This window comes from Pungitius pungitius, chromosome 5, assembly GCF_949316345.1.
Source record: "Pungitius pungitius chromosome 5, fPunPun2.1, whole genome shotgun sequence".
Lineage (NCBI taxonomy): Eukaryota > Metazoa > Chordata > Actinopteri > Perciformes > Gasterosteidae > Pungitius > Pungitius pungitius.
The window spans coordinates 14,130,263-14,156,509 of NC_084904.1; the positions used below are offsets into that span (position 1 = coordinate 14,130,263).

At 41.2% G+C, this 26,247-nt stretch overlaps 1 protein-coding gene across 7 annotated transcripts in view; it reads right to left on the minus strand.

The window, feature by feature from the left end:
- Positions 1-26,247, minus strand: part of mctp1a (multiple C2 domains, transmembrane 1a) — a 100,568-nt gene that overhangs the window by 71,224 nt on the left and 3,097 nt on the right. Inside the window, exon 1 of one of the 7 annotated variants that reach the window (XM_037483713.2) lies at positions 9,942-10,047. The exons of 4 other annotated variants lie outside the window; for them this stretch is intronic. In XM_037483713.2, coding sequence (XP_037339610.1) covers positions 9,942-9,983 — 42 coding nt within the window. In that variant the 5' untranslated portion in view covers positions 9,984-10,047. Of the gene's footprint in view, positions 1-9,937; positions 10,048-26,247 lie in introns of those variants that run through there. 2 more of the 7 variants (XM_037483714.2, XM_037483715.2) reach the window with 2 other exon arrangements.

The window sequence follows — 26,247 nt, forward strand, 5'->3', positions numbered from 1 at the left end:
TGTATAGAAAAGGAGTCACACAGGTTAATCGGTACAATCTAGTTCAGCATTCTGACTGAAGAGAAAAGGAAAGAGCTAAGAACCTCTTTTTGAGGTAAAAGGAGAGAAGCCCACACATACATCTATGGAGAAAATATGAACACAGGCTAGATGGGCACAGCAAGCACATATTGGACTTGGATCCAAAAATTAGATAGCAGCCATTGAATATTAGTTCTTATCCATCGTGGACTACCTAGTGCTTAAAATGGTTACTTGTATGTTAAAAAGTTAGATGATGTGAACTGAGAATCCTTGATATTCAAAAACAATAAAAGTTCAAATTAAGCTATTGTTGTCTTCTGGGAATGTTTGAATGGTTGTGCTGAAAATCCAGGCAGAAAATGTTCCTGCAGCATCACTATGCTCCAAATAGATCACACAGTAGATAAAAAATCCAAAGAGAAATTCCTCTTGCTTTGGGGAGTCTATACATTACATTAAATGTGAACTCATAGAAAGCATGCGGTCTCCTTGTCAGGCTTCTGGAATAGGTCATCTAAGTGGCTTCACATGTCACACTGTAGCCCTGAGGTCAGTACTCCGCTCTGACAGAAGGCCCCCCGACGGCTCTTCTCGTGGTTTCCCTTGGAGCTAAACGGGCCGTTCGCCAGCCACATGAACAACCAGACTGGTTGTATACAGCTTACTTTATTTTTCCATCTCCTTTTATTTTAATTGCTCTCTCTCCCTCCCCCTTTACACGACCCGTACGTGAGCAGTCGTGTCATGTCTACCCAGCTGTCCTTCTCTGAGATGAGGCTAAGAATAACCATAAATAACTAGCATGAGGCTTCTGTAGCATAGGAGCACCTTCGTGTAATCGGCATCAACATTTCCCTCCAAAATAATCTGACTGGCATAAAACATAAACTGGCCGAGGACTACTGTCCTATTGTCCACAGTCAGCAGGAATTCTGGCTTACTAATAGAGAGTATATAATTACACCGATGTTCATGTAGTCCCCATGAACTATGGCGATTATCTCGTTCTGCCCTCAGGTTTTCCTAATATGGTCATGTATAATGAATGTTATGCTCAACTATAATTCAAAACACAAACCACCTCAAACGAGCTAGCATTAGAAGCAGAAATTGTAGGAGTACAATGTTTCAGCACTGGAAGCCAACGTGTGTTATTATCACTCTTTCCACATTAGGAGTGGTAATTGCTAACAATTCATCATACCTTTTATTATGAATATCAAAATGTTTATGTGTGGAGAGTATCACAGACACACACACACACAGCAGAATTTCAAACCGCAGTAGCTGGGGGAGAGAAATGTTGTGGCATGTTTAGCTTGGAGCTCCTAAATCTCCACGGAAATGCGAAAGCAAAACAATCCCAGCTCCACAGCACCTGCTGTCACACAAGCAGAGAGACAGAGGGGGGGAAATAGATCGTATCCTTTTGGGGACGGAAAAGAAAGTATAATTTGTTCAGCTCGACAACAAACAAACAAAAAAAATTCAGGGGCAAGCTGTGTGTACTGATGGGTCAACGGTGGGTGGAGGTTACCGTAATGGATACAATATACAGGATGTACAGTCGCTCAGTGTGTATGCAGTGAATAATTGCACACACACACACACACACACACACACACACCTCATTCTTGACAGATCTACACTTCCCTACACACATTCTGGGAGTTTGCTAGAACAACCCAGCAGATATAAATACATAGGTTGCAGTAACAACTGTTAAAACCATGGTTACTTTACATTGCATTAGTCGAGCAGAAGTCAAGTAAAAATAAGTTAGAGCTTGCTGACGGACACACTAACACACACACACACACTCACACATGCAAAACTCTGGGTCTTGGCCCATCGCCGTGGTCCATCTGCACAAAGGATTTGTCTCCACGCTGTCCCCCCGAGTACAGACAATAGGCCTCAGCCCTTTCCTCTATGCACCGAAGCCTCAATAAAGAGACAGCCATACATTTACAGTGACAGAAAGGAAGAGGATGGAAAGAGAGGGCAGCCCGAGGTACATCTCACTGCAACTACCCTGTTTGCCCACGTGATTCCTGTAAGCTGACAGAACTAAACGATTGCTACCACCATCTAATTATCCATCTCCCTCAAGGCCCAGAGGACCAAACATGTTCTAGGTGACCTTACAGATCAACAGACTCCAATGAAGTTAATATAAGCAGACATACACAATTTATTTGTGATTGTATTCAGCTGTGATGCACACATGATTTACCCAAAAAGTTACAAGATTGTATTTGTAGTTTAAGGACATGGAATATTTATATTTTAAAGCAACCATTTACACTTAAGCTCTGCACTTTAAAGATGAAATAGTCCTGATCAAAAAGACAGATACAGAATAATTATCAATTATCAGCACAATGTTGAAAACAGGAAAGCCTTCCATCACAGTATGCGGCACCAACCCAGGGAGAGTCAACTATCAGGGCCCTTCAGATGTACATTTAATAATCCCTGAATGTGCTTCGTGTATCTGTACACAAGCCTTTGGCATTTCACAGAAAACCCTTCTGACTCAATCCCAACTGAATTCATTAGAATACCAATCAATATATACATTTCCATTAACTAAATAAAAGCTTGGAACAGAGCTCAAGAATACTTTGCAAATATTGACTGGTGATGGAAGGATGCAACATATCCTTTGCATCCAAACATGCATATGAGACTGCATAGATTCATGATACATATTCAGACACACTGAATCAGAGACTGCAAAGCACGTCCTTCATCAAAAACAGACGGATTATGTATCCAACTTCTGAAAGGATGAGGGCAAATATTCAATCGGATATTCCAGAATGCTGCTTCCATGAGGAAGGGCTTTTAAAAGGTTTATGCGTAGATTATCTGAAAATACTGCACTAGTCTCAGTTCAGCTCCAGGGACTCGTTATGAAGCCACGAAAACGACTCGGACATAACAACAGCCTCACTCCTATTGACATTCCACTGAACTTTAACTAGAGTTAAGCCGTGCAGTCACAAAAGAGCACACACACAGTGCCACAGATTACAGTTCACTTTTAGTAGTTACAGTGGGCAAAATAAATATTTGAACCCATGGCGATTTCACAAGTTTGGGAAGACCCACCCTGGACACATTTTTAACTTCCTGGCTGAGGGAAAGAAGTTTTTGCCCAAGATTACACGGTACATGGCCCCATCCGTAGCCCCATGGATGCGGTGGGGTCATCCTGTACCTCGAGCAGAGAAACAGCCCCAAAGCATGTTGGTGTTCTTGGGGTCATACTCAGCAAGCTTCCCCCTCCAAACGCGGCGAGTCGAGTTTATGCCAAAGAGCTTGATTTTGGTCTCATCTGACCACATCACGTTCTCCCAATCCTCCTTTGAATCATTGAGGTGTTCATTGGCAAACTTCAGACGGCCCTGTACATGCGCCTTCTTGAGCAGGGGGACCTTGAGCGTGCACTGCAGGACTTCAAATCATTACGCCGCAGTGTGCTTCCAATAGTATCCTTGGTGACTGTGGTCTCGGCTGTCTTTAGAAAATCAACAAGCTCACAGATACAGATATGTTACAGCTGTTTAGCAGACTTTCTTTTTGCGATATCTAACAGAGTCATACATTTCGTATCCTGGATTAATTATTAACATGACAGTTGTGTCTTTATGGAGAAGGAAGCCTGAATTTAGCCCCGTACTCTCTGCAGAGCCAGACGCTCATTTCTCAAAGAGGTGGCAGGTCATTTCCAGGCACTGCACCTCCTTGTATAACAATAACCTTTTCCTGCTCGGCTCATTAACAAGGCAGCGTGACAGTTCTCCTTCTGTTAAGAGGCGCCACTTCACGCCACCAAACATAAAACCTATTTGCTGTCTCTGCCCGCAGTGACCATCCAATTTTAAGTCCAACATTATGTCATCTTTAGTGGCCCTTAACTATAACTGAAACAAATCTCGTAATGGGAGCTGGATTACTTAAATTCATTGAACATTGATGCATTTTGGTGTGTTCAGGGTGACTCTAGGTGAGCAGGGACAAAAGCCAGTGTCCTTTCCTTTCTGTTTAAACATAGTATGTGGCCACACTGAGTGTATTAACGCATCATACATCATCAGCCAATGATTGTACCGCAGTGCTGAACAGGCTGCTGTCTCATTTAATAATACAATACTTGACATGTGGCGGTTGAATGATGATCATTAACCACTACATTATACTGCTAAGACATATTGACAGGTGTATGCCAATCTCTCTCTGAGGTTCATATGTTCCAAAAATAAAATATGAAGTGACTGAAATGTGTCAAGTCTGTGCATCTCATCTTTGAGTTATCTTCCTTGAGGGCAAGGACCGAGGTTGGTTTCAGGGAAAACATTAGTTCAAATGGGTGTTTCTATGCAACCACAGATAAACTCAATAATACACAAATAGAGATACAACATATTCCATTTTTTTTGGTGATGAACACAATAACATTATGCATGAAGAAAGCGTGAATGTGCGCAACATAAAGCTGAACCCAGTATTACATTTCACAGGCTCATAAAGCAATTCCATTATTTCTCTAAGTGTTATTTTTCAGCCAAGCTTTGCCTGCACGGGGTATAACGTTATCCATCACACAGACAGTTAAAGGTTTGAAAAATAAAGGCATTCAACCACAACATACACAGATACTTCACACATTTAGCAAACAAACTGATATCAATTTCATTACACTAATCAGGAATAACCCAATTGGTAATGAACACCAGGCACTTCCCAAAGAATATGGCTGCAGTGCATAGACATTTGTGAAGCCATTTGAATTGCTAGAATTGTATTTTTCTTGTAGTAGGAGCTCTAATTATAGGAGGTCTGGGGGAGGAGAATGAGAGGAAGAAGATATTTTGGTTGAAGCCGTTTCCAGCAGTATTTTAATGGTACTTCTCCCGCAAGACCCTTTCAAGTCTCTACCGATGTGAGGTTATATTCTCAAAGTCAAAAAGATCTTTCTGGGCGCTTTCACATAATAACGCCTTGCTGAGGAAAAAAGCTGAAACACTTCGCTCTAGGCTTGAATGAGTAACAGAGTCAACAGTCACCATAATTAACACCTTAAAGTACATCCCATATTTTAACATTTCAGGTTTCTCTGTTGTTCCTAATCTCAAAATATCCAAAGACAGAGATTGAAAGCAATGAAGTGACAAAAAAGCAGTGACGTGGTGAAATAAAAAGTGTTCATAGGTCAAATGTCAGTTCATGGAAAACTTTCATCAAGGTTGCAGTTTGTTACCGAAAGAACTTTTCAATGAGCCTCATATTACCACCAACATAACCAATGCCTTCCAAATCGCACACTTATAGTAGACTATTCTGCCCTTAAGAAGGATAAACTTAATGGTGTTGTAGACAAACTTTTAAAAAGGTATGTAAAAATAAGTGTTTGACCTCTGTGCTAGAATCAAAAGGTATTAACTAAATTCTACATACTAAATTAAGCATAATGGATGCAGGACTGGATTGTGTACAATGCATCTCTTACCTATGTCTGATTCCCTGACTGTGAGGTTATTTTCCATTGCATTAGCAGGAATTAAATTTAACAAAAGAGAGGAAAGCAACATTAAGAAAGACTGACACAGTCTCTGTGGGTCACTTGACAACTTGTCTGGATTAATTAAAATGATGAAAGTAAACCTAAGGCTTGAGTGTGGTGACAGTACATGGAATGCTGTGCGTGTGTGTCTTATTATGTAACATTATGTAACATTTTGTTACATTGTGATGGCGAACTGGGGTCAAGTGTCTATGTCTGTGTGCGTGCACAGTGTCTATGTCTGTGTGCAATAGGAGCCCATCTGCCACACCGTCCTGTGAGATATTGGCTACTGGATTACTCTTGTACACGACTTAAATCAAAAGTTTCACATGGTGGACTCTCGTTGTTTAGTGATTTGTGAAATCGGCAGTGCAGTCGACCCATTGAGATTGTGCTTGAGCATTTTTGGATGCTGAGGAGAAACACCATGGCAATAAGAGCACGAGACTGATTATCATCTTAATGATCATTTTAATGAATGCTTGAGGCGACCATTCGTCTAAAAAAGGACCACATGTTTTCAGTTGGGACAACTTGCAATGCTTTCAAACGCGGCCTGAATTTGCCTGGAACTCTGCGCAGGGTGACACGAAAAAAGCATCTGAAAGCTACACAACAAATCTCCATAAATAATGAAGAAGGAAGATCTTTCACCAAGAGAAAAAATACTGCGGAGAGAAGTAGGCGCATGAGGATAATGGGGCCGGGGGGGGGAGCCAATAAAGGTAAAGACATTTGAAAGGGACAAAGAATGGCAGGTAGAAAGAGAAAAATGTGTAAATTGATGAAGGGAATACAGCTGACAAATGGAACAATGCTGGTGGAGAAGCAGACGAAGGGGTTATGACAGCCTGGAGCGACCATCAGATAGACGGACCGACAAACTGACAAGGAACCATTTTGCTACGCAGATGCATCAAAAAAAAAAAAAAAAGAAATCCCTGTTACACAACAAACACATGTGCTGCATTAGCAGGCTTTTTTGTGCACATTTTACGACTGACTCGTCGCTGCGGTCACAAATTGAGCAGGGAGATGTTGCTGACACCAAGGACAGACAAGCCGGTCGCCCTGCTGACAACCCGACCTGTCAACCGACCAGAATGGAGTCCACGCCGCTATGAGATCACGCCGACACGCCGCACACTGCCACAGCACAGTGCCGCTCCGAGCTGGGAAGAGAACATCCGTCCGGAAACAGGCCTTCATTCGCTGGGTCAGCAACTTCGCTGCAGAGCAGAACTGGCCCAAAAATATTGCTGTCTTGCTCCATTGAAACATCACTCGGCCCGCTGAACTCTACGTTTGGAAATCGCTCATTGGATCTCCTCTTTAATGCATTCAGGAGCACCAAAAATCTATGTTTCATTTTGATCCGAGCACAGTCATCAGACCTTACTGAGAATGGACCGCTTTGTTATTGCACACTCGTACCACTTCCACTACTGAATCAAGTCATCCTCTCTGACTCCACGTTCCTCTAAAAGGGTGTTATGAACTCAAAAAAGCGTGAAAAGAAAAAAGTCATTATCATCTACTTTCAAATGCACAGCATTTTGCAGTTCCCTTGTGAAACGTTCAAGTAATATACTGAGTAAGAGTTTGCAAAGCCAGAAGCGGTAGGAATTCTTCTCTGCTACCACGGCGTACATTTCTTTTCAATTATCTGCATCCCAGAAGTAATCTCAAATAATGTGAAAGCTGTACATGTTACGGAAGTAACGGAAAGAACAAATAGTGTGAAAGAATAGAAAGCTTATCTAATGTGCCACAGATTTGGTGGGAGCTGCAGTGTTGAGGACAATGAATAGTGCTTCAAGCACAGCCTGCTCCGGAAAAAGGTTGAGAGAAGAAAAACTGACCAGATGGGCTTGTTAATCTACCAAAGATTTAGAGAAAAGTTGTTGTTTTTTTTATTAATGAACCCATGCACAAAAGGTACCATGCATAATAAATGTCAATATTTAATCCAATAAATCTTGACTTTCCTAAATAAAGCGATTTGTCTAGAGGCCAGGTAAAGAAATGCTCAGGCCGAGGTTAGAGTTAGTATCACTGCGATGGATATAAATTAAGCAGAAATTATGGAAGAGAAAATGTGCAGTAATCGGATTACACCTTTTAATTTAACCGCACAGTTCATTGGAACGAACGAGCTCCTTCTGAGAAATACATGGGAGTTTTTTGCCTCACAGAACATTGTGTGCGGCGTATGAATATCCTCCGTTTCAGGAAGCTCCTGAGCAACAGTGATTCCATAACAAATCCCCACAGAGTTACACATCGTGAAAGGTGGTTGCAGCCGTTTGTCACCCTCTCAGGATCATACCGAATGTGACACTTCATTCAACACTAATAAATGAGGAAGTTCATAAAATGTATCAATCTTTTACAAACCTCAATTTACTGGCATTTAACTCAAATGTGTTTGAAGGGTGTGAAACATTTGGTTTATTTATAAGCTACTATAAAACCAGCAACTATTTCTAGATGAAAAAAATGAAATCCCTTCACTTGTAATTTGAGTTTTAGATTGAGATGTGTGCTGCTGCTGCTAATACATCACATCACCTCAGCAGAGAGGAAGCTTCCTCCTCTGCAGGGACATTTATAAAAGCCAAAGCTGCAAGCGTTTGATACATCTGAACTCTTACAGTCCTGTTGACAGGGGGTCAAAGTTCAGAAACTCAATTCGGAGGCCACAGTCGCACAATTTACTGAAGCACGCTGTAACAAAGCAGCCTAAACCAGGTGGCAGTGAACACCATTTGTATTTTTTTTATTAAATGAATGAAAGTCTCTGATGAATCCTATGCACTGTGGGAATGATGCAGAAACAAAAAGTAAAAATCTCTACTGAACAAACTAACTGAAAAGGCTTTAGGTTACTGGATGAATAAAATCCAAATTTAATTTAATGTAAATGTGTCAATCCCAAACCCAGCTGAAGGATGTTGCGTGTAAAGCTGTAACTTCACTATCTGTGGCATCACTGTCTTTTCAGTATTTTATATTGCTGAACAATTTCAGGCACCCAAGCAAAAACTTGTTTTAAGGAAAAAATTCAACCTCCTATTCGGGTTTTAAGACTCACTCTTGCGGCACTTCATTTGTTTTATTGTATAGTCATTTATGTATCGAGATAAACATGCTAAATTTCTGCAAAACAATATATACGATCCACGTGACAAAATGAATGATTCAGTGGCATCTCAGACAGACCAAGCTCACACTGATTGTGTACTTACTTCTAAAAACACATCAGTCCCTCCCAGGAGAACCTCAGTGTGCATTATGCAAGGACTGTAGTGGGTGCACAAACACTTTTCAGTAATTGAGACAGACGTTTCCAATTTTCATTCCAGTCGTTTTTAAAATTAAGTGAAAATATTATAAATTATTGACTGGGTTTTCTCTAATGCTTTCCTGCCCAGTTTAGATCGATTAATGGAAACTGTACTTACAAAAAAATCAAAGGGAGCCTGCAGCAACTGATGTAGCATTTTTGTCTTATGAATAGTGGAATATCAGGAAAGAGAGATTCACTTGAGTCTTCTCACTTCACGCTCCTCAGGCGATCCCCTCTATTTCCCTAGCTTCAGTCTTTTCTTTCCCTTTTTCTCAAACACCTTTCTTCTTCAGTTAGTCTCTGTTACCTTGCCCCTGTCTCTAGTTCTTTATCTTCTTGCCATTTTCATCATCTTTCTTCCACCCCCCCCGCTCCCCTCTACTGGCGTTCATTACTCTCATTCCGAGCACGTTCAGCACCAAGCCCCAGAAGCAGGAAAAGACTGCGGCTGACATCAGCCTTCAACTGATCCTTCTCGTCCTTCTCTAAATCCATGTCTCTTTTCTTATCCCCCCCCTCTTCCTGGAGTCTGACAGTCCCGTGTCATGTCATGCTAGTGGCGAGCTCAAGTTCCACACTGTTGGAAACGGGACCCGACACACCCACTGCACCTCCGCCCTGCCATCCCGCCGCCACGACACTCGCAAACCAGAGCGACACGACACCTGCACACCTGTCTTCAAAAGGCCGGTGCCTTAGCACCAAGTGCAAATAGCCATGTACAAAGAAAGCAGGTGCTAATGTTTATGGAAATAGTGAATGGAAATATGTTCATGCATGCAAATGTTTGAAAACGGGTTGAAGACCTTCATCGTTCACTTGCTCTCAAGTGTGTCACATCCTGCTCTGGACTGATTTACTGGAGCAAGAACGCCTTTTCACTTCGTCTGGACACTCAATACAACGAAATATACGACAGTGCCGAGAAAATGAGTTGCCTAACAAGGAAATAAGGCAGACAGTCAAACGGTGTGTGTGTGTGTGTTTACCTACAGTAAGGCTTCGTCCCGCGGCTGAGAAAGGCAGCGCTAACATCCAGACACTGAACACGCTGCGCTGCACTACTGCTGCTGCTGCTGCTGGCTTACTCTACCACATGAGAGAGAGCCGAGCACATCGGCTCGCTTCTTACCTTGCTCTCTCCCTCTCTCGCTCTCTCTCACACACACACACACACACACACACACACACACACACACACACACACACACACACACACACACACACACACACACACACACACACACACACACACACACACACACACACACACACACACACACACACACACACACACAGTAAAGGGCAGCCAGCTGTGAGATTCTTGCGTACCCCAGAGGCGATCCATCGGCATCATGATTCTCCTGATTATTCTCTCTCTATTCCTCCTTCCTTTTGCTTCCTGCTGACCAATCCTTCACGGTGGAGCAACATCACAAAAAGTTAACGGGAGCAAAACCAAATGTTCGCCCGAAGTTTAACTTTATTTTTTTGGTATAATGATTTCATAAAGTAGGACAGAGATGCAAAGCTTCATTCAAAAGACCTTATTAGAAAAGTTGGATAATTAAAAACAGTTGGTAGAGTAGTTCAGCTGAATTGATTTATTGGCATCACTGAATATTACTGTAACAGCAATGGATAAAAAAATGTACATTTGCTCTCCCCTCCTGCAGCCTTATCTAAAACGTAAAAAATCCTGTAAAGCGATTTAACCCGAGCTCCGGTGGCTTTTGACAACAAACAGGCATTGGAAGCCTTACAGTTCTGTACCATCAATTACCATCAATGGACTTTCTTGCTGCGTGGGTACTTTCCCTTTCCCTTACTCCCCTTTACTGTAGCACACAGCAATCCTTCAGTTAAGAGAAGAAGTTATAGACCATTAACTTATGTTTGCTGTAAAGTTTAATCAATTCTCCTCATGAGACAGAGGTGTTAAGGACATTATTTTCCTTTCTTCTTACCCAGCATGCTTCTCTGCCATTCCATATGACACGTGTGGAGGGCCAGAGGCAGACAAAAATCCAGGGAGAAACTATGGAAAAGTTCACGACACAAGCAAGAAGAATTAATGTTTTTTTGGAAAGAGGATGATGGACAGCGATGTTTCCAACAGAAACAGCGTGAAGCATAAAATACCTCATAGTACAAAGAAAAGAACGGAACTGCTGGGCGGCCTGTACATTTTCTGACTGATCGGTATTTATTTAGGAGGAGATTGCCAGGACAGACTGGGCTCGGCAGCAGGGAGGTGCCACTCTGCTTCCTGGCACAGACCGCTCTGCAGTCACAACAAAACTCTTGTGGAGGCAGAGTAACTAGAGTGTGTGTGTGTGTGTGTGTGCGTGCTTATATTACCATGGAGTCAGACCCCAGGACACGCCAGCTGTCTCTCTCAAGCGTGCTGTTGTGTGAGGCTTGGTCAGCATTGATGTTGAATTAGTCATAAGACCTGTCGGCAGGTCACACTGTAGACACACGCACAATTGTGCCGTCGATATGTGCAAATAAAATAGGTTCTCCACACACGCATTTACACATAAAACAAACGTGATGCTTCCATCCGTGCACAGATCTCCTGAACCCTGGAGTGTGCACCATCTGTCTGCTTATTACTCGGTCTGTTAAGGTATACACACACACACACACACACACACACACACACACACACACACACATAATGACGCACAGCAGAACATCCTAATAAATAAAGTGCATACTTGGTGTTTCAACCAAAGACACTGCACGACATGATTGACAGATGCTCTTTAAATCCCCTGCAAGCTTTCTCTATCCTCCGACCATAATTCTTCCACTGCTGATGTGGTGTTATCAGTGGAGGAAACAGGAGGAACTAGAGGCTTAATTAATGCAGAAGGTGCCAAAACCCCATATGTCTGTATGTCAATCAATCTGTATCTATGTATGTATGTATGGTCACCCACAGACTGACTCATTGGGAAGTTTAAATCTCTTTTGATTTGTTCATTTGTTCAACATTATATACGAGGCTGGATGACTGGTCGAATTTTGTTTACAGAAATAGGGTATTTTGCTAAATTATGGGATCGCCAGTTTGCTTTGTTATTTTTGGATGCAAAATCAAACCTCTCTCTGGATATCATTTCATAATCTCGAATCAGGCTCTGCCAATAGTGAGGATCAATCATACCAGTAATCCCTTCATCCCAAGTTTGTTAGGTAAGATGTAGCTATGGATTGTGTGTGTGTGTGTGTGTGTGTGTGTGTGTGTGTGTGTGTGTGTGTGTGTGTGTGTGTGTGTGTGTGGACGTGCGTGCGTGCGTGATGGGATCATAGTTTTCCTAACAAATGTGACTGAGGTTTAAAGGATCTTTGTGAGAGCCGAGAGGAGCCATTTCCTCGTGACATTAGCTTATATAAACAGCTCTAATAAAGTAAGGACAGGAGAAAAGCCTTAAAGTTGTTGTGGAAAATGTCCAATGCCATTAATTAAGGGGAAGTAATGTTGCAAAAACATTTACAGGGTAGTAAAAACCTGGAGTATCCGGACATAGCAGTACTTTAGATGTTACGCAGTGAGATCGTGGTGAGAAAAGGCAGCATCTAAAACGTCCTCCCTCAGTCTCACACACACACACACACACACACACACACACACACACACACCTCGCCTGTTGGGCAAGCAGCCTGGCAGACTTTGCCGTACCAAGTTTGATATCAAGAACAGGCTAAATAATTAAAGCTGACTGTTGGTCCGTGGATGTAGTTTAAGGGTCTTTGACACGTTTTGTCTACTTGTTTAATATCAGATATCTTTAATGAGCCTTGTCTTTCAGAGTACTAGTACGATAAAATCCTTAAGAGACCCATCCCTTTTGTTAGTCTATAACTGAGCAGCCAACAAAGACACACATTTGAAAGCAGGCCAGACTCAGTCTACCCCCTTCAGGGAGCATCCCTGCTAGCCATGGATCTATAGATGGATTCATTTCACTGCTATGTTTAATTTGGTCTCTTTCCAAGTCTCCTGTCAGCCTCAGCCGAACTCCGTTTCTCTTTGAATGCGCTTTCTACATTCGCTCGCGTCTTGTACCATCGCCACCCTCTCGACTGGGACAAATGTGAAGACAACTAATTGGTCACCCAAATGAGAGAACATGAGGAGGAAAACTTTGACCTTTGGATAATTGGCAAACTTGGATCTGTACTCGTTTGCCTCAAATAATTTAAATTCACTGTTACTGAATACAAAACATTATTATACATACAGAACAAAGCTTGCCGTTAAGAGTTTCACATCATCCACAGACACCAAAAAATTGATTTCCTAAATATCTTTGATCTAAAAGGATTTAGGCGCATTCCCATATTTTCCCAGCATATTGGCACATACACAATAGTACATACTGTGCAGCCCAAGTGGAGTTATTGAAATAGCGATTGAACGCTATTCAGTCCATAGTACAAGAACAAATGGGATTACTGTTAATTGATTAAAACTGGATTTTTCCCCATGTGAATGTCAAACAATGGTGCAAACTGGTCAGCTGAAAATGAAACCTTACACACTCTTCAATTGTGTGGGACAGAAATTTATCATTGCGTGACACCATAGTAATGGACACAAAAATACCTAAATCTGTCTATTAAAAAACCAAAACAAAGATGAAAAAAAAAACAAATATAGGCCCCAGATATTCAAAATACACCAGAGAACACGCGTTTCCTTGAATAACCAGGGACTTTCCCCCCACACAGTGAGTCATCACAGCAACCTACACTCCAGACCAGGAATAAAGCCCACGTCCCAGACCTGAGCAAAAGGTAGTACCTTGCACATTTCACCCATTGATTCATCCTCTTTCATTACAACGCCCACAAGCTCACGCATACTGCCACATGGTTATATTCTAACCAATTAGAGAACCCTTCAACTCATCTCAATACGTTCTTCTTTGAAAGGTCTGGTTCTACAAAAGCCTTCATGAAGAAAATCATTTTTGCGTAATGTTTCTAAAGGCTGAGGAAATCCATCTTAGGGATGCCCCGATAACACTTTCTTTCAAACAAAGTCTGGATACTTCCATTGGAGTTCTTTTAGTATTTTTTTTAGTCACATGCACCTCACCTTCTAACATTCAACATGATACTGTTGCTGAAATTTATATATAAAACACAGACAATGGATTTGATCCATTACCAGCCATTCCCAATCAGCTGGCAGACTACCATGGAAGAGGGTACGTTTTGATGAAAAGGACGACCTCGGTCTCTGAGCCACAGCCGCCCACATCAGTCCAACGGTTAAACCTTTTCATCCGTTTGTGCGTCGGGTTATTGTTGTAGGTGGACGGCCGATTACAATTAAAAGCTGGGACAAATGTCTTTGTGATGATATTCAACTTTTAAAAGAAGTGCAATTGTAGAGTAAATGTTCATTCATCTTCCACATGCACAACACTGAGTTTCTAGCCGCAGCCCTGTTACCATGTACTGTTTGCATTTGAATATAAATAAGGCTAAAAAGAAAACTGGATATTGTTAATATTTTGGTTCTTCATGTTCAACCCTGTTGTCCATTGTGCAGGCTTCTTATGACCACAGCTCGCAGTGATATCAATGGTTTATTGATCAGAGTCTCGGCATTGAAATAGATACATAACGCTCTTATTTTTTGAATCCCTACTAAGATCGGTACTGTGCTCGAGCAATGCACTGGCGTGCAAAGAGAATATAATGAGTGTGAGCAGCAGGAGGGACTTGATCAAAGTGGATGAAAGACGGGAATGAACAGATGGATTATAAAGAGGAACATTCCCAGCAGGATATGACTTGACCCTTCCCTCCCATTGTTCAGTAATAATAAAAAGCTCAGTCAAGTTTCTCTTGACCTCCGTCTCCCTCACAACAGACAGTTAATAATCACATATTTCTGTCACAGAAATGTCTAATGGGTACAACTGCCTTGCCGCTGCATGCTCTGACTTCGACACGAGTTCGATCCACGTGGCTGCATATTTCTACATGAATATTCAAATCCATTGTCATAACCTCCTCAGGGAGTTTTTCTCTTGATAACAACGAAATGACATGCATGAGCGCGCACGCACGCAAATAGCATGGCATTTGTGCTGCATGACTTCTTGAAGCATGGCATCCCCTCCATGCCGATGTGTGCATATCCGAGATGTGAGGGCGTATGGCTTTACGCACGAGAACATAAAACTAGCACTGAGATGGGTGGGAGTGTGTCGTGTCTGTGGTGAGTCACTGTGTTTGTGTCATTAAGCCAAGTAATAAAAAGCATATCACGCGGAAATGACATGCTCATTTAAAATGGCTCTCTGTAGTGGAGTTGGCATAAGAAAGGACAGAGATTTAATTATTTCTAAAATATGTTAGGACATTATAAAGATAAAATAAAAATAACCCCAAGTAAATATATAGTGTTGTTATAATAAATATAAAACACACACACAGTTTAAATAATAAATATGTAATGACTTATAATGAGAAAAAAACCCAGTCCAAGCAGGGTACCATGAAACTCACCCCTGATTCTGTGGAGTTCACAGAAGAAAGACAAAGTTAAAAGAAGTCTCTCACAGCGTAAAACTCTTAGGAGGACTCAGAGGGACCAAAAGTTGATGTGCCCATAACCAATATGTCAGCTGGTGTGTCAGCAGCGGACGTGCACACCAACGGGAACGCCTGAGGTCCGATCCCGGAGCTCCCACTTCGGGGATCGGACCAATGGCATAACACGTTCGTAGATGAACTCCCTCTGAGAGCCTGCCAGGTTGAGCAGTAATAGGTGTAGAATTACAAGTCAGAAACATTCTGACATTCCTTTAACATCCCAGCAATTGGTCCTTGAGATGGAGAAAAAAGAAATAGAGAGATGGAGACGGGAAGAGCGACAAAGTGACAAACGGGAAGCATGCATACAAATGGAGGTACAATATGAAAGCGACTGGCGGTAAAGGATAAAATTAAAACCAAGTTAAATGGAAAATAGCGCTGTGACGTTTAAGATCGTTTATAGAGACCACCATGGCCTTTGAACCCACTCATGCATTCTAAATAGCTGCCACCTGTTGGAGACCAGTGCAACACGGGGTGGCTGGCAGGCCACTGGTGGGAATTGGAAACAAGCCATCTTATAGTGAAAGAGGTGCAGGATATTCACCATTATATTAGGGTTAGAAACAACATAACAAAAATACATACATAAAAGTTACATATGTATGTAGTTTGAAATGGTGACTGCAAAACCACCTTTTTTTAATACAATTTACTACACAAAATTTGGAACTTTATTAATCTAGTCATGTGTTTATATAACTAATTAGAATTATAATTTTGTATAACAATGGCGTATGACAATAAATTAATTAGCTGGCACATATTGAACACATGCACATTAAAAAGGGGACCTATATCAAATATATATCAAACTTTCGAGAATAAAAATGTCAAATGCCAAATACACCCTTATTTAGCATGACATACTATTACATATGGAAAAAGAGGTATATGTCAGAAAAACAAAACATCCTCTGAATATTTTAAATAAATGTTTATAGAAACACCTATTTTTCTTATCCATAGTCAGTTGTCAGTTGTCCGTTGCTGCATAGCAACGCAATTCAGAAGAATACATTCCAAAGCATTTTCAATTTCAAATTCATACAAAAGAAAAGACACAAATCTGGCAGCTTCATAAAAGGAGAAGGAAGAATACTTTTCAAATACTTGTAAGTCCATTTTTAATTATATTATTCAAAAACATTGATGGTTATTTAACCAGTCATCATGATTACGTGACTATACTGTTTAAAAGAATAATTGATTGATTGATAAACCTTGAAATGTAGCTTTTGGGCCTAAGATTACAAATAAAAATAATGATGTAACTGCTTCATTTCAGATCCTATTTTATTAATTCAGGAGGGCAGAAGTACCTCTAGAACATAACACAACTTATACTCTGGTTATTAGAAGTTAATCAACAGCTATCATCAAATCGCTTTTGTTGTTCCACAGACATTGAAGAAAAAAGATATCCTGATGGCAGAGTCTGGAGAAAAAAAATGTCTCAGTGTCTATCCCGTCAGGTACAAGACTAATTTGGTTACACTACATGCTTCTTTAATACAAATAATGCTCATACAACACAAACAATTGCTCTTGAAATCATTTTTCCTATGTAATGAGTGGTCTTAATTACTGTTCAGAGGGAGACGAGAGACGGCAAAATACGAAACGTCTTGCATCAAATTGATCAAAGGGATTCTGGCTACCAGCCAAATGGTGCAGCTTCGTTTGGAAATTCTTCTCAAGCTTCATGCTGTGACAATAATAGTGATGGAGGAGCTTCGGCAGCATCTGAAAGACATTACGAAACTCCTGGAGGAGGTCTTTGAGGGAGACACCTGTAACGTTGAATCCTGTTACAGCGACACCAGCGAAACCAGCAGCACCAGTGACACCAGCGAAACCAGCAGCACCAGCGACGCCAGCGACCCCTGTAATGCAGACCCCTGTAATGCAGACCCCTGTAATGCAGACCCCTGTAATGCAGACCCCTGTGATGCAGACCCCTGTGATGCAGACCCCTGTGCGGGCGACCCTGTAAAGTAACGTAATTAACGTTCCTCTGTGTGCACCGCGCTTTAAAAACCAAAAGAATTGGTTAAATTAACTAATCAGTTAATAAATGCAACAAAATCTACAATCTTCCAGGGTGTGTTGGTGCTACAGTGTGTATTAGAGTCATTTATGAGCGGGTCATAGATGATGACATTGAAAACTGGTCTGGTAACATGTTGTGCACAGCACAAATTGGCCATATCCCAAATGACCTCCTATGTTTATCCCACTTCAAAAAGAACTGACACTGAAATCTTAAAATTGTCAAAAGGATCTCTTAAAGTGAGAGATATACCCAATTGTTCACAAAAGGAGTTCGGTTACTAAAAATGTCTTTTCATCGATCAGAATAACTAAGTGTTTAACACACAGCCATCTGAAAACCTCAGCTTCTATAAAACTTTAGAACAAGTCCCTCTTAAATCAGTGTGTGTAGTTACATCCTCTATGTCCGTAAGCAGGCAAAGATTCCTTTAACGAGGAAATATCACTTAATTCTAGAATATTGCGTGAAACATCCTGAGCTAATCCTAAATGGAAACGGAGACCAGTTAATCTGGGGTGCCTTTAATCAAAAACAGTGATATATCAGTTGTGGGTACTCAGAGGACAGGAACAAAAAGAAGTAATTGGTAAGCCAAAGGCTTTATACTGGAGAAAAATGCAGTATTGAAGCTGCCTGGCTCCTTGAGTATTCAGGATACAGTCCAAGACACCGGATTAGCACCACACTGAGAAGGGACTATACCTGAGCAAACATTCACAAATCCTCCTGTTTCTGGGTAAGCAACCACTGTACCTTGCTTGTTTCAAAACAAACCTGCAATATCTCCATTCTTTGTGCGCCATTTTTTTGGATGAAACATGGATGAACATGGATGAAATGGATGACCGAAGAAATTACGTAGATTATGAGAAATCTACTTAAAATGAACACGATAACAAACTCTTCTCTAGAGATCCAAATCACCACCAGCAGGTGGCACCAAGTGCCCTTCTGATCTCCTGGCTGATCCCAGGTCTGCATGTAGAGGAAGGGTGAAAGCACAGGAGCACTGGAGTATGTCAGTTATTTTATGTGGAGAAGACTTTATTGTTCATGCGATGTTTGGGGGCCAAAATGACTCTGCTCTCCGACAGTCAGAGCCCTGAATAAAAACAGCGAAGACCAACACTGATGGAATCGATGCTCCTTTAAGGACTGAATGACTCTAAATATCAGAATAAAGAAAGTTAGCTGTAGTTTATAGAGCAAGATGAAGATGATTTGATTTTTTTTTTTTTTAAACACTGCGTGTCTAAATGCTTGCCACCTGACTTGCTGTCCCTCTGAAGTATTTTCTGTGTCCTCAGATCAACTTTGTATTTCCCCAGAGTAACTCTCAAAGGGTTAACTAGGATTCAAGTGGCATAGGCAGATCCCAAAGTGAGCCCAAAATGATCCTGCAACTCCACCATCTACACTTTCTCTTTAGCTTTAAGTCGACCCACTCACAAAACCCCAACAAAAGGTATACATTTTTACTTTTTAAAACGACGGGACCATATCTATATCACACTGATCGCTCACACTATATCAACATCATCACATAAAATGTTTTTTTTCCACTGTGAAAACCTGTACAGGACAGCAGGCTTTCACTGTTCCCACAGTTATTTCCATATGATCCAGCATACAGCATGCTTTGAATAAACAAAGCAGGCCTTTGTGTGACATCCGTCTCTGCCCAGCCAGGATGAGGTGCATCTTTCCACACCAACGTGTCCTCGTGCTTAATGTCGGCAAGCCAACAGGCTAAGAATCATGATGCCGTTTGGGTTGAGGTGGCCCGAATCTCTATTACCTTTGTGAAAAAATTGTGTTTGCTTTATTATTTTATCCGTTGTGTTTGACGTGCACGTTTCATATCCTTGATAAAAGAACTGGATGGAATCGCATTGCTTCTAGTGGCCTTCAAATAACGAAGTTTAACATTAACCATCGCTGTGTGAAATAGGGTTAATCCGCCAAGATTCACAAAAAATGTAATTACATCATCCGCATTTATGCTATGTTAAACGGAGGGGAGCAGGTGTAGTGGCTATGGGTTATGACGCGTTCGGGCTCTTTTAGGTGAAAATGAGTATTGGGCGAAGGTAAATTATAACGTTGTCATGATGTTCACATGTGATCTCGTAAAATGTAGTTAGTGAGAAACTTCAATAAATCCAGTTGTTTGAATGATACATTTTCAAAGCTAACTAGATAGATGGCAATGGAAAAATATTTTATCTCCTTATCATTTCATAATTAAAAATAAAAAAATTCATCTGATACATGACTCGTGGGTGGGTGTTACGACCCCTTTTACCACTAGCTGTAGGGCATTTGGACAACTAAGGAATCTCCCCTACATCCACAGTTTCACTTATTATAGATTTCTCTTGACATCAGCGCCTAAAATGTGTACGTAAAAGGTACGTAAAGTATAATAATTAAACCAGTGTACCAGGGCGATACCTGTGGCGTTAGAGAGGTGTCTATGCTGCCTTGAGCAAACTGAACCCAACTGTGAAACCGAACGCTCTTCAACATGAACCCTGTTAGTGGTGAAATTATGGATTTCTCGCAGTCAATCGACTGAAGAAGCTAACGCCCAGAGGCAAACACAATTACACATGCACAAAAGGGCAAGGCTGTTCAGAAGCCACACAAAAAAGTGAACACACAAACCTCTCCGGATTCATCCAGTCGCTCGATTCAACCTCTGACTCATTGATTGCTAGTACGTACTGTATATTGATATATCAAAACTAAAAGAAACAGAAAGCCCGTCATCCGTTAAAGAAACGGGTTTGGCACTTCGCACATTCACATGGAAGGAAAACTAAAATCAATGCAGCTACATCTGAAGGTGCCCATTTGTATGGGAACATTTTTAGTTGGCAGTTTTAAAGCAAGCGTCCCCGCAGTAGGAACTGGCAGGCAAGTTCTACTCTAAAATCAGTCATATAGCTTGGTCAGATCCACTTCCTTATGTAACAACACAATTCACTGAATACAGCCTCTTTTTTTAAAATGAATCCAATGGGAGGTGGAGGAAGATAAATGGTAACATGCAGCATAAACCACCCACAAGGAGTCTGCAGCTGCGTCTCTCTCTCTCTGGATCAATACCTGGCTTTCCCACTGATTACAACAACTGCTCCACAAACCCCACCGACACACAAAGAATCTCCCTCGACTTCACGAGGTTAACATCTGCTCAAGATGCTGTTGTCAAAATTCTCAGGAATTCTGTCAGGAAATATCAAAGTGGACAAGGCCTGGTTCATTCTTCAAGTACAATGCACTGCCCCTGAAACATGTTACTAGTTTTTCGTTAAGCGTGGCACACATAAGTTCAGTTACGGAAGTAAATGTATAAACATTAGCAAGCAAACCTAAAAAAGGGAGAGCAATATTTAAGTCAGCCGTGATGCCATCATTGAGATAAATTACACCATGGCGGGGACAAAAGTTGTTTGCTAGTCTGGTGTGAAAAATCCTCATTTAAAAGTCTCCAGTGGGTTGTAGGTACAATGCCCCACATTCATAGTCAAACTAAATATATATTATTGAGCAGCATACATTCCACATGAAACAACACCCCCAATTATTAAGTGGCGTAATAGGAAGAACACACAGTCCTAGTATGCAGTACATTAAAAGCAAACAGTCATGCTCCCATATTGGTAGTAACGGGCTGCAGCAACACGTATGACCCACTTTCGTGACGTCCTCACGCTGTTCATGCTACAGAGAATCTCATTTGCAAATATTCAATATCCACTCACCTCCGAGGAAGTCGGGTTTACCTTGAGTGGCAAATGATCTATTTGATTAGCATGAAGAGCAGGAACCTCCTCTCCGCAGCCTTTGGTTATCATGCATTTGTATTATGAAAAGTGTGGCCACAGCTCACCTGTGCCATTTAACTGTAGTCCGTCTCTGTCTATGCATGCCAGGGTTTTTCACGGTTTTCATCTTCATCTTTTGCAAAAAACGGTCATAAATCAGTTGATACAGTATCAAAGTATCAGAGAAAGATACAATACGTAGCTGACAGAAACTTTGCTTGGACTCTCAATGACATATTAAGGCAAACTTATCCTTTTACACAAACTATACAAAGTATTTGTCTGCTGGCAAGCCGTCATTGGATGATGTCACCTGTAACTTGACCACCCTCTCTACACATACACATGAACACACATATCCTCTCTGCTTTGGCCCGACTCGACTCAGTGATGATTCATCTGTATAGGAGGGCAGACTTTGGAAGTTAATTCCATGTCTCCATCTAACCATTTAAAAGGTTCATCTACTGTATCTCTGCCTGCTCTCTCATTACTCTGACTGACGATCAGTTGTCTGCCACAACGCGAGGCCTCTGCTTAATGATGAGCATGCTCTTCAGGAAAGTACATTTTGCATGTTATCAATTGCATAATAAACGTAATATTGTGGCAACCGAAGCTGTAAACTTTGGAAGTTTATGTTTTTAAACTATTTGTTTCTGCCTTTTGATTTTCACTTCCCTCTATTTTCAACTAATGCAGTCACACTATTGGTTCTTAATTAAAATTAATGCATAACAGTTCAGTGACTAGAATACTGTCAAGGCAGGGCATTTGAAGCAAAGATTTTCCTCCAGTTATTTGAAGAAAGTAGGGAAGGAATCTAATAATTTACTGAAATGGCCAGACATAAAAAATGATTAAAATGATCACAACTGAAAAACATTCAATATTCAATCTGTTTCCACGGTAATAAGCAGAAATCATTGAATCAATGTACTGTCGTGGCACAAGTTTAAAGCACAGCAAAACAATCAAGAACACCAAGTCAATACAAAGCTGAAGCAAAGGGATATGTCAGCCTTGAGGCCCTCGGAAAATGAATGAGACAATATTCCATCTCCCTAAACCTAAATTTAATCTAAATGAGCTGCTAACATTTTCCGTGTCTATAGGTGGAACCACTTGAGTCCTGTATCACGTTACGTTTACAGGCTTCCATGGCAGACAAACAGGCACATTTAGATGTGGGGGAGGCAGACATGAGGCACTACGAGACTCTTCATCACAAAGTGAGAGCAAAAACCCATCAACGACCCCCAAATGGTGTCAGTTCATCCTTTCACCAATGTGAGGATGGGGCGGCTTCTTCCTTCATAGCAGCTTTGAGGTCAGCATCAATCGTGTGCCTGTCAGTGATGGGTGCATTTGTCAGTGTTACAACCATCCCCTGGGCTGCAATGAATCCTGATTCAAGCTGCCATCAGGACACATCCAGAACGAGGCCACGCGCTGACTGTTCCCACGTGTACACATGATGCTGAACTGCCCACCCAATAACAGCCACAAGAGATACACGTATTCCTACAGGACATCCAAAACGTGACTCCTTTCAACTGTCACTACATTATAAGAGAGGACCCAAACGACCGTCATTCCTAAAGTTCCAGGATGGTATTCAAATATGTACTGAAATCCCATACCTTGTGAACAATTATGTTAAATAAGGCATTGAAGCTAGAGAAATAATAATAACTAAATACACACCAGATGACTGGTTAGTCACATTATCTATTTGGATACTGCAGTGTGTAAAAGCTTGAACAACATACAAAGTCAGTGGTTTAAAAGGGATGAAGGAAGATCTTGTCCAGGCCTAGTTCTTTTGAAAACAGAACAGGTGTATTTATCCACATTACAATTCACCCTGTGTGCGATACATGAAAAGAGTACCGACTCAGAAGATGTTACACCACATATAGATTTGCCATTTGGCTTCAAGTGTTTGGTCTCCGTGACACAAAAACCTACTTCCCCGGTCCACGAGTGTTGAATATTTTAAAGAACTCCATATGAGCTGAGCAGAAGGAAGGAAGGAAGGAGGGAGATCGGCAGCTATAAGCAGTGTACTGAATTTCAGAGTAAGCGCTCATTGACGATGAGGGTTTAAACTGACAGAATCATTTACTTAAATTTACTACTAAATCCTGCTGTTGGTTTGAATGGTTCAGGGCCAAAGAACATTTTGGATCTGCCGCTTATGAACACATCGCTCCTCCGGGACTGGTCTTCTTTCTGTTCCCAGAGTCAAAACTAAACAGGAGAAGCAGCGTTCAGTTTGTCTGCTCCTCATCTGGAAGAAAGTTCCAGAAAGCTCCCGGTCTGTTGAGTCCCTCAGTCCCTTTAAATCCAGATTAAAGACTTTTCTGTTTACTGCTGCCTTTAATTCACCATTTCTGCAATTCTTAAGACATTCTTAAACTACACTGCTACATCTTTTTAATGGCCGTTTTTATTTTAAGTTTCAAATCAATTTTCTTTACCGTAAATTTCTTAATGGTTTCTTTTTAATGGTTTTGTGTGAAGCACTTTAAATTGCCTTATTGTTGAAATGTGTGTTGTTTTTTTTAAAGGAATGGGAAAATACGTGCATGTATTCATCATGGTAGTAGTCTAGGAGGTCCTTAACACAGGTACATTGGTCTTTGCCTGGAATTATTGCTAAATCTGTTTTTATTGCAGTCCAAACTTTGAGAAATTGTGCTTTTGAACTTGCAATTATAGGGCATTTACTTTGGAGAAATCTCTAAAAATGTACAGTAAAAATATTGCATTTACTGTACAAGAGTAGTCAGACTCGTCCTTAACTCGTATACTACAGTCATTGTCCAGAATATTTGATTAAATAGGTTTTATTCCGGTTACTTGCTCAATACCGTAAATGTCAGCATAAACGTGCACTAAAATTCAAGTGTCGGCTGAGTTGACCGCAGTCAGAAATGCCACGGTGAGGTTCTCCTTTGAACTCGAAGACACACGGACAGACACATCAAGCGGGTTGACGTTAAACATAGAAAACCAAGCCAGTGCGTTTTGAGGAGCGTATACAAATGATGTTACATGTGCCATTTAATATAAACATGTGGCAAAGCGTCACTCACCATGTAGTGATGTCTGTGCGTGTTGCTTCTTTCTAACGGGGCCTTTTCCTGAGTCAAACGAGTTCTCTCTCCGTCAAAGGCTGGGGCAGAAAAATGACCCTTCCTTTTCCAACCGGCCTGTCCCACAAAGGTGTAGTTTAACGTGACCGGGTGACGCCGTGAAACGGTGACACGATGCGGTCCGCACCGTCTGCGCAGTGCCAGAGAAGCAGGGCCGCGGAATGGCGCAGTTATGCTAACGGAGAGCCGTCGACACGTACCACTGACGAGGTTACCTTCCCCTCGCAGTGCCGCTGGGTTTATTCACTCCGTGGACCCGCGTGGACACGTTTACATTTCTGCAGATGCGGCAACGTCGCTAGCTGTGTCCTCCGCACAGGTGGTTGAGACCAGGAGGTCAAAGGTCAGGAGACTTAGCTGTCGGCTAATTAATATAAGCTAATTGGTCCAGGCGCGGTTTGTCTAACGTTGCCTTTCTTCCTCTGCCGACACCTGGCTTGGATAATGAACCACTTTGCTTCTGTGCAAATTCACATGTGTGAAAAACCTATTAAAACCGCTGTAGATCGAATAAAACATGTTAGCCTTAAATGGAATAGGAGACTAAAGAAGCAAGAGTCCTATACATTTCTGTTAGAGGGACATAGTGAGGAAGAACATGATAAATACAGTACATTATGCATACAAACCTCTTCAGGGTTGAAAATATATTATGATACAATGTGTAGGCCTGATTGTTTAAAATATGTAAATTGTGGAGAAAAGTAAAATATGGAGTGAATCAACAACATGAGAATGTGGCATTATTTCCTTTCATCGTTAAATCAAACTGCAAAATGGTATTTGCTCATGAAGTTCCATATTTTCTTTTCTAATTTCGGAAATTGTGATTGTAGCTTTATGAGTTGTATAAACTCACCTATTTATCAATGATTGTACAGGTGTGTTACTTTGATTTAAAATACTTGTTGGGTTTGTAAAGTGTCTATGCATCATCAATACTGCATCTGCAAAATAATGCAATACATTTGCATGCCTAAAAATGCACACATCAACGCTTTTAGCCAGATTTCCTGCCTTTTTTGTTGTACTGTTAAGGGTTTATTTCACAGTTCTTTGTAATACTTGATTTCCCCATGGTATTAAAAAAAGCATGTCTAATCTAATCTGTTCTAATACACTCTCTCATCTTGATCCTATTTTATCACATATCACATCGTCATCTCTCATCTTATCTCAGTTGACCCCAAATCATTCCTTATTGCATACAATCCTGTCTGATCCTTCTTCGCATTAATTTCCTCTCGTCACCCATCATATTATGCCATCTTTCTTATTATTCCACCCTTAACTTGATTACCTACTAGAATAAGATTATACTGTAATCTTTGATTGTGCATGCATACAGTCATGCCCAAAACAATTGATTACAACTGACTGTACCGAAAAAAACAGAGAAGATGATGCTGCCACTGACAGTGTTCACCCCTGCGCTCCTCTTAGGAGGAAAATCTAACAAATGAAAAACAGAACCTTGGAGATCCATGGCAATAAGACAACATAACTAGTGGCTCACACAGAATGTCAGACTTTATTTGGCAAAGTGAGATACCCTGAGTGCATTGCACTACAACTTGAGCTGGGGAGAAATGTATGCCACTGCTAAATCAATAGACAGCAAT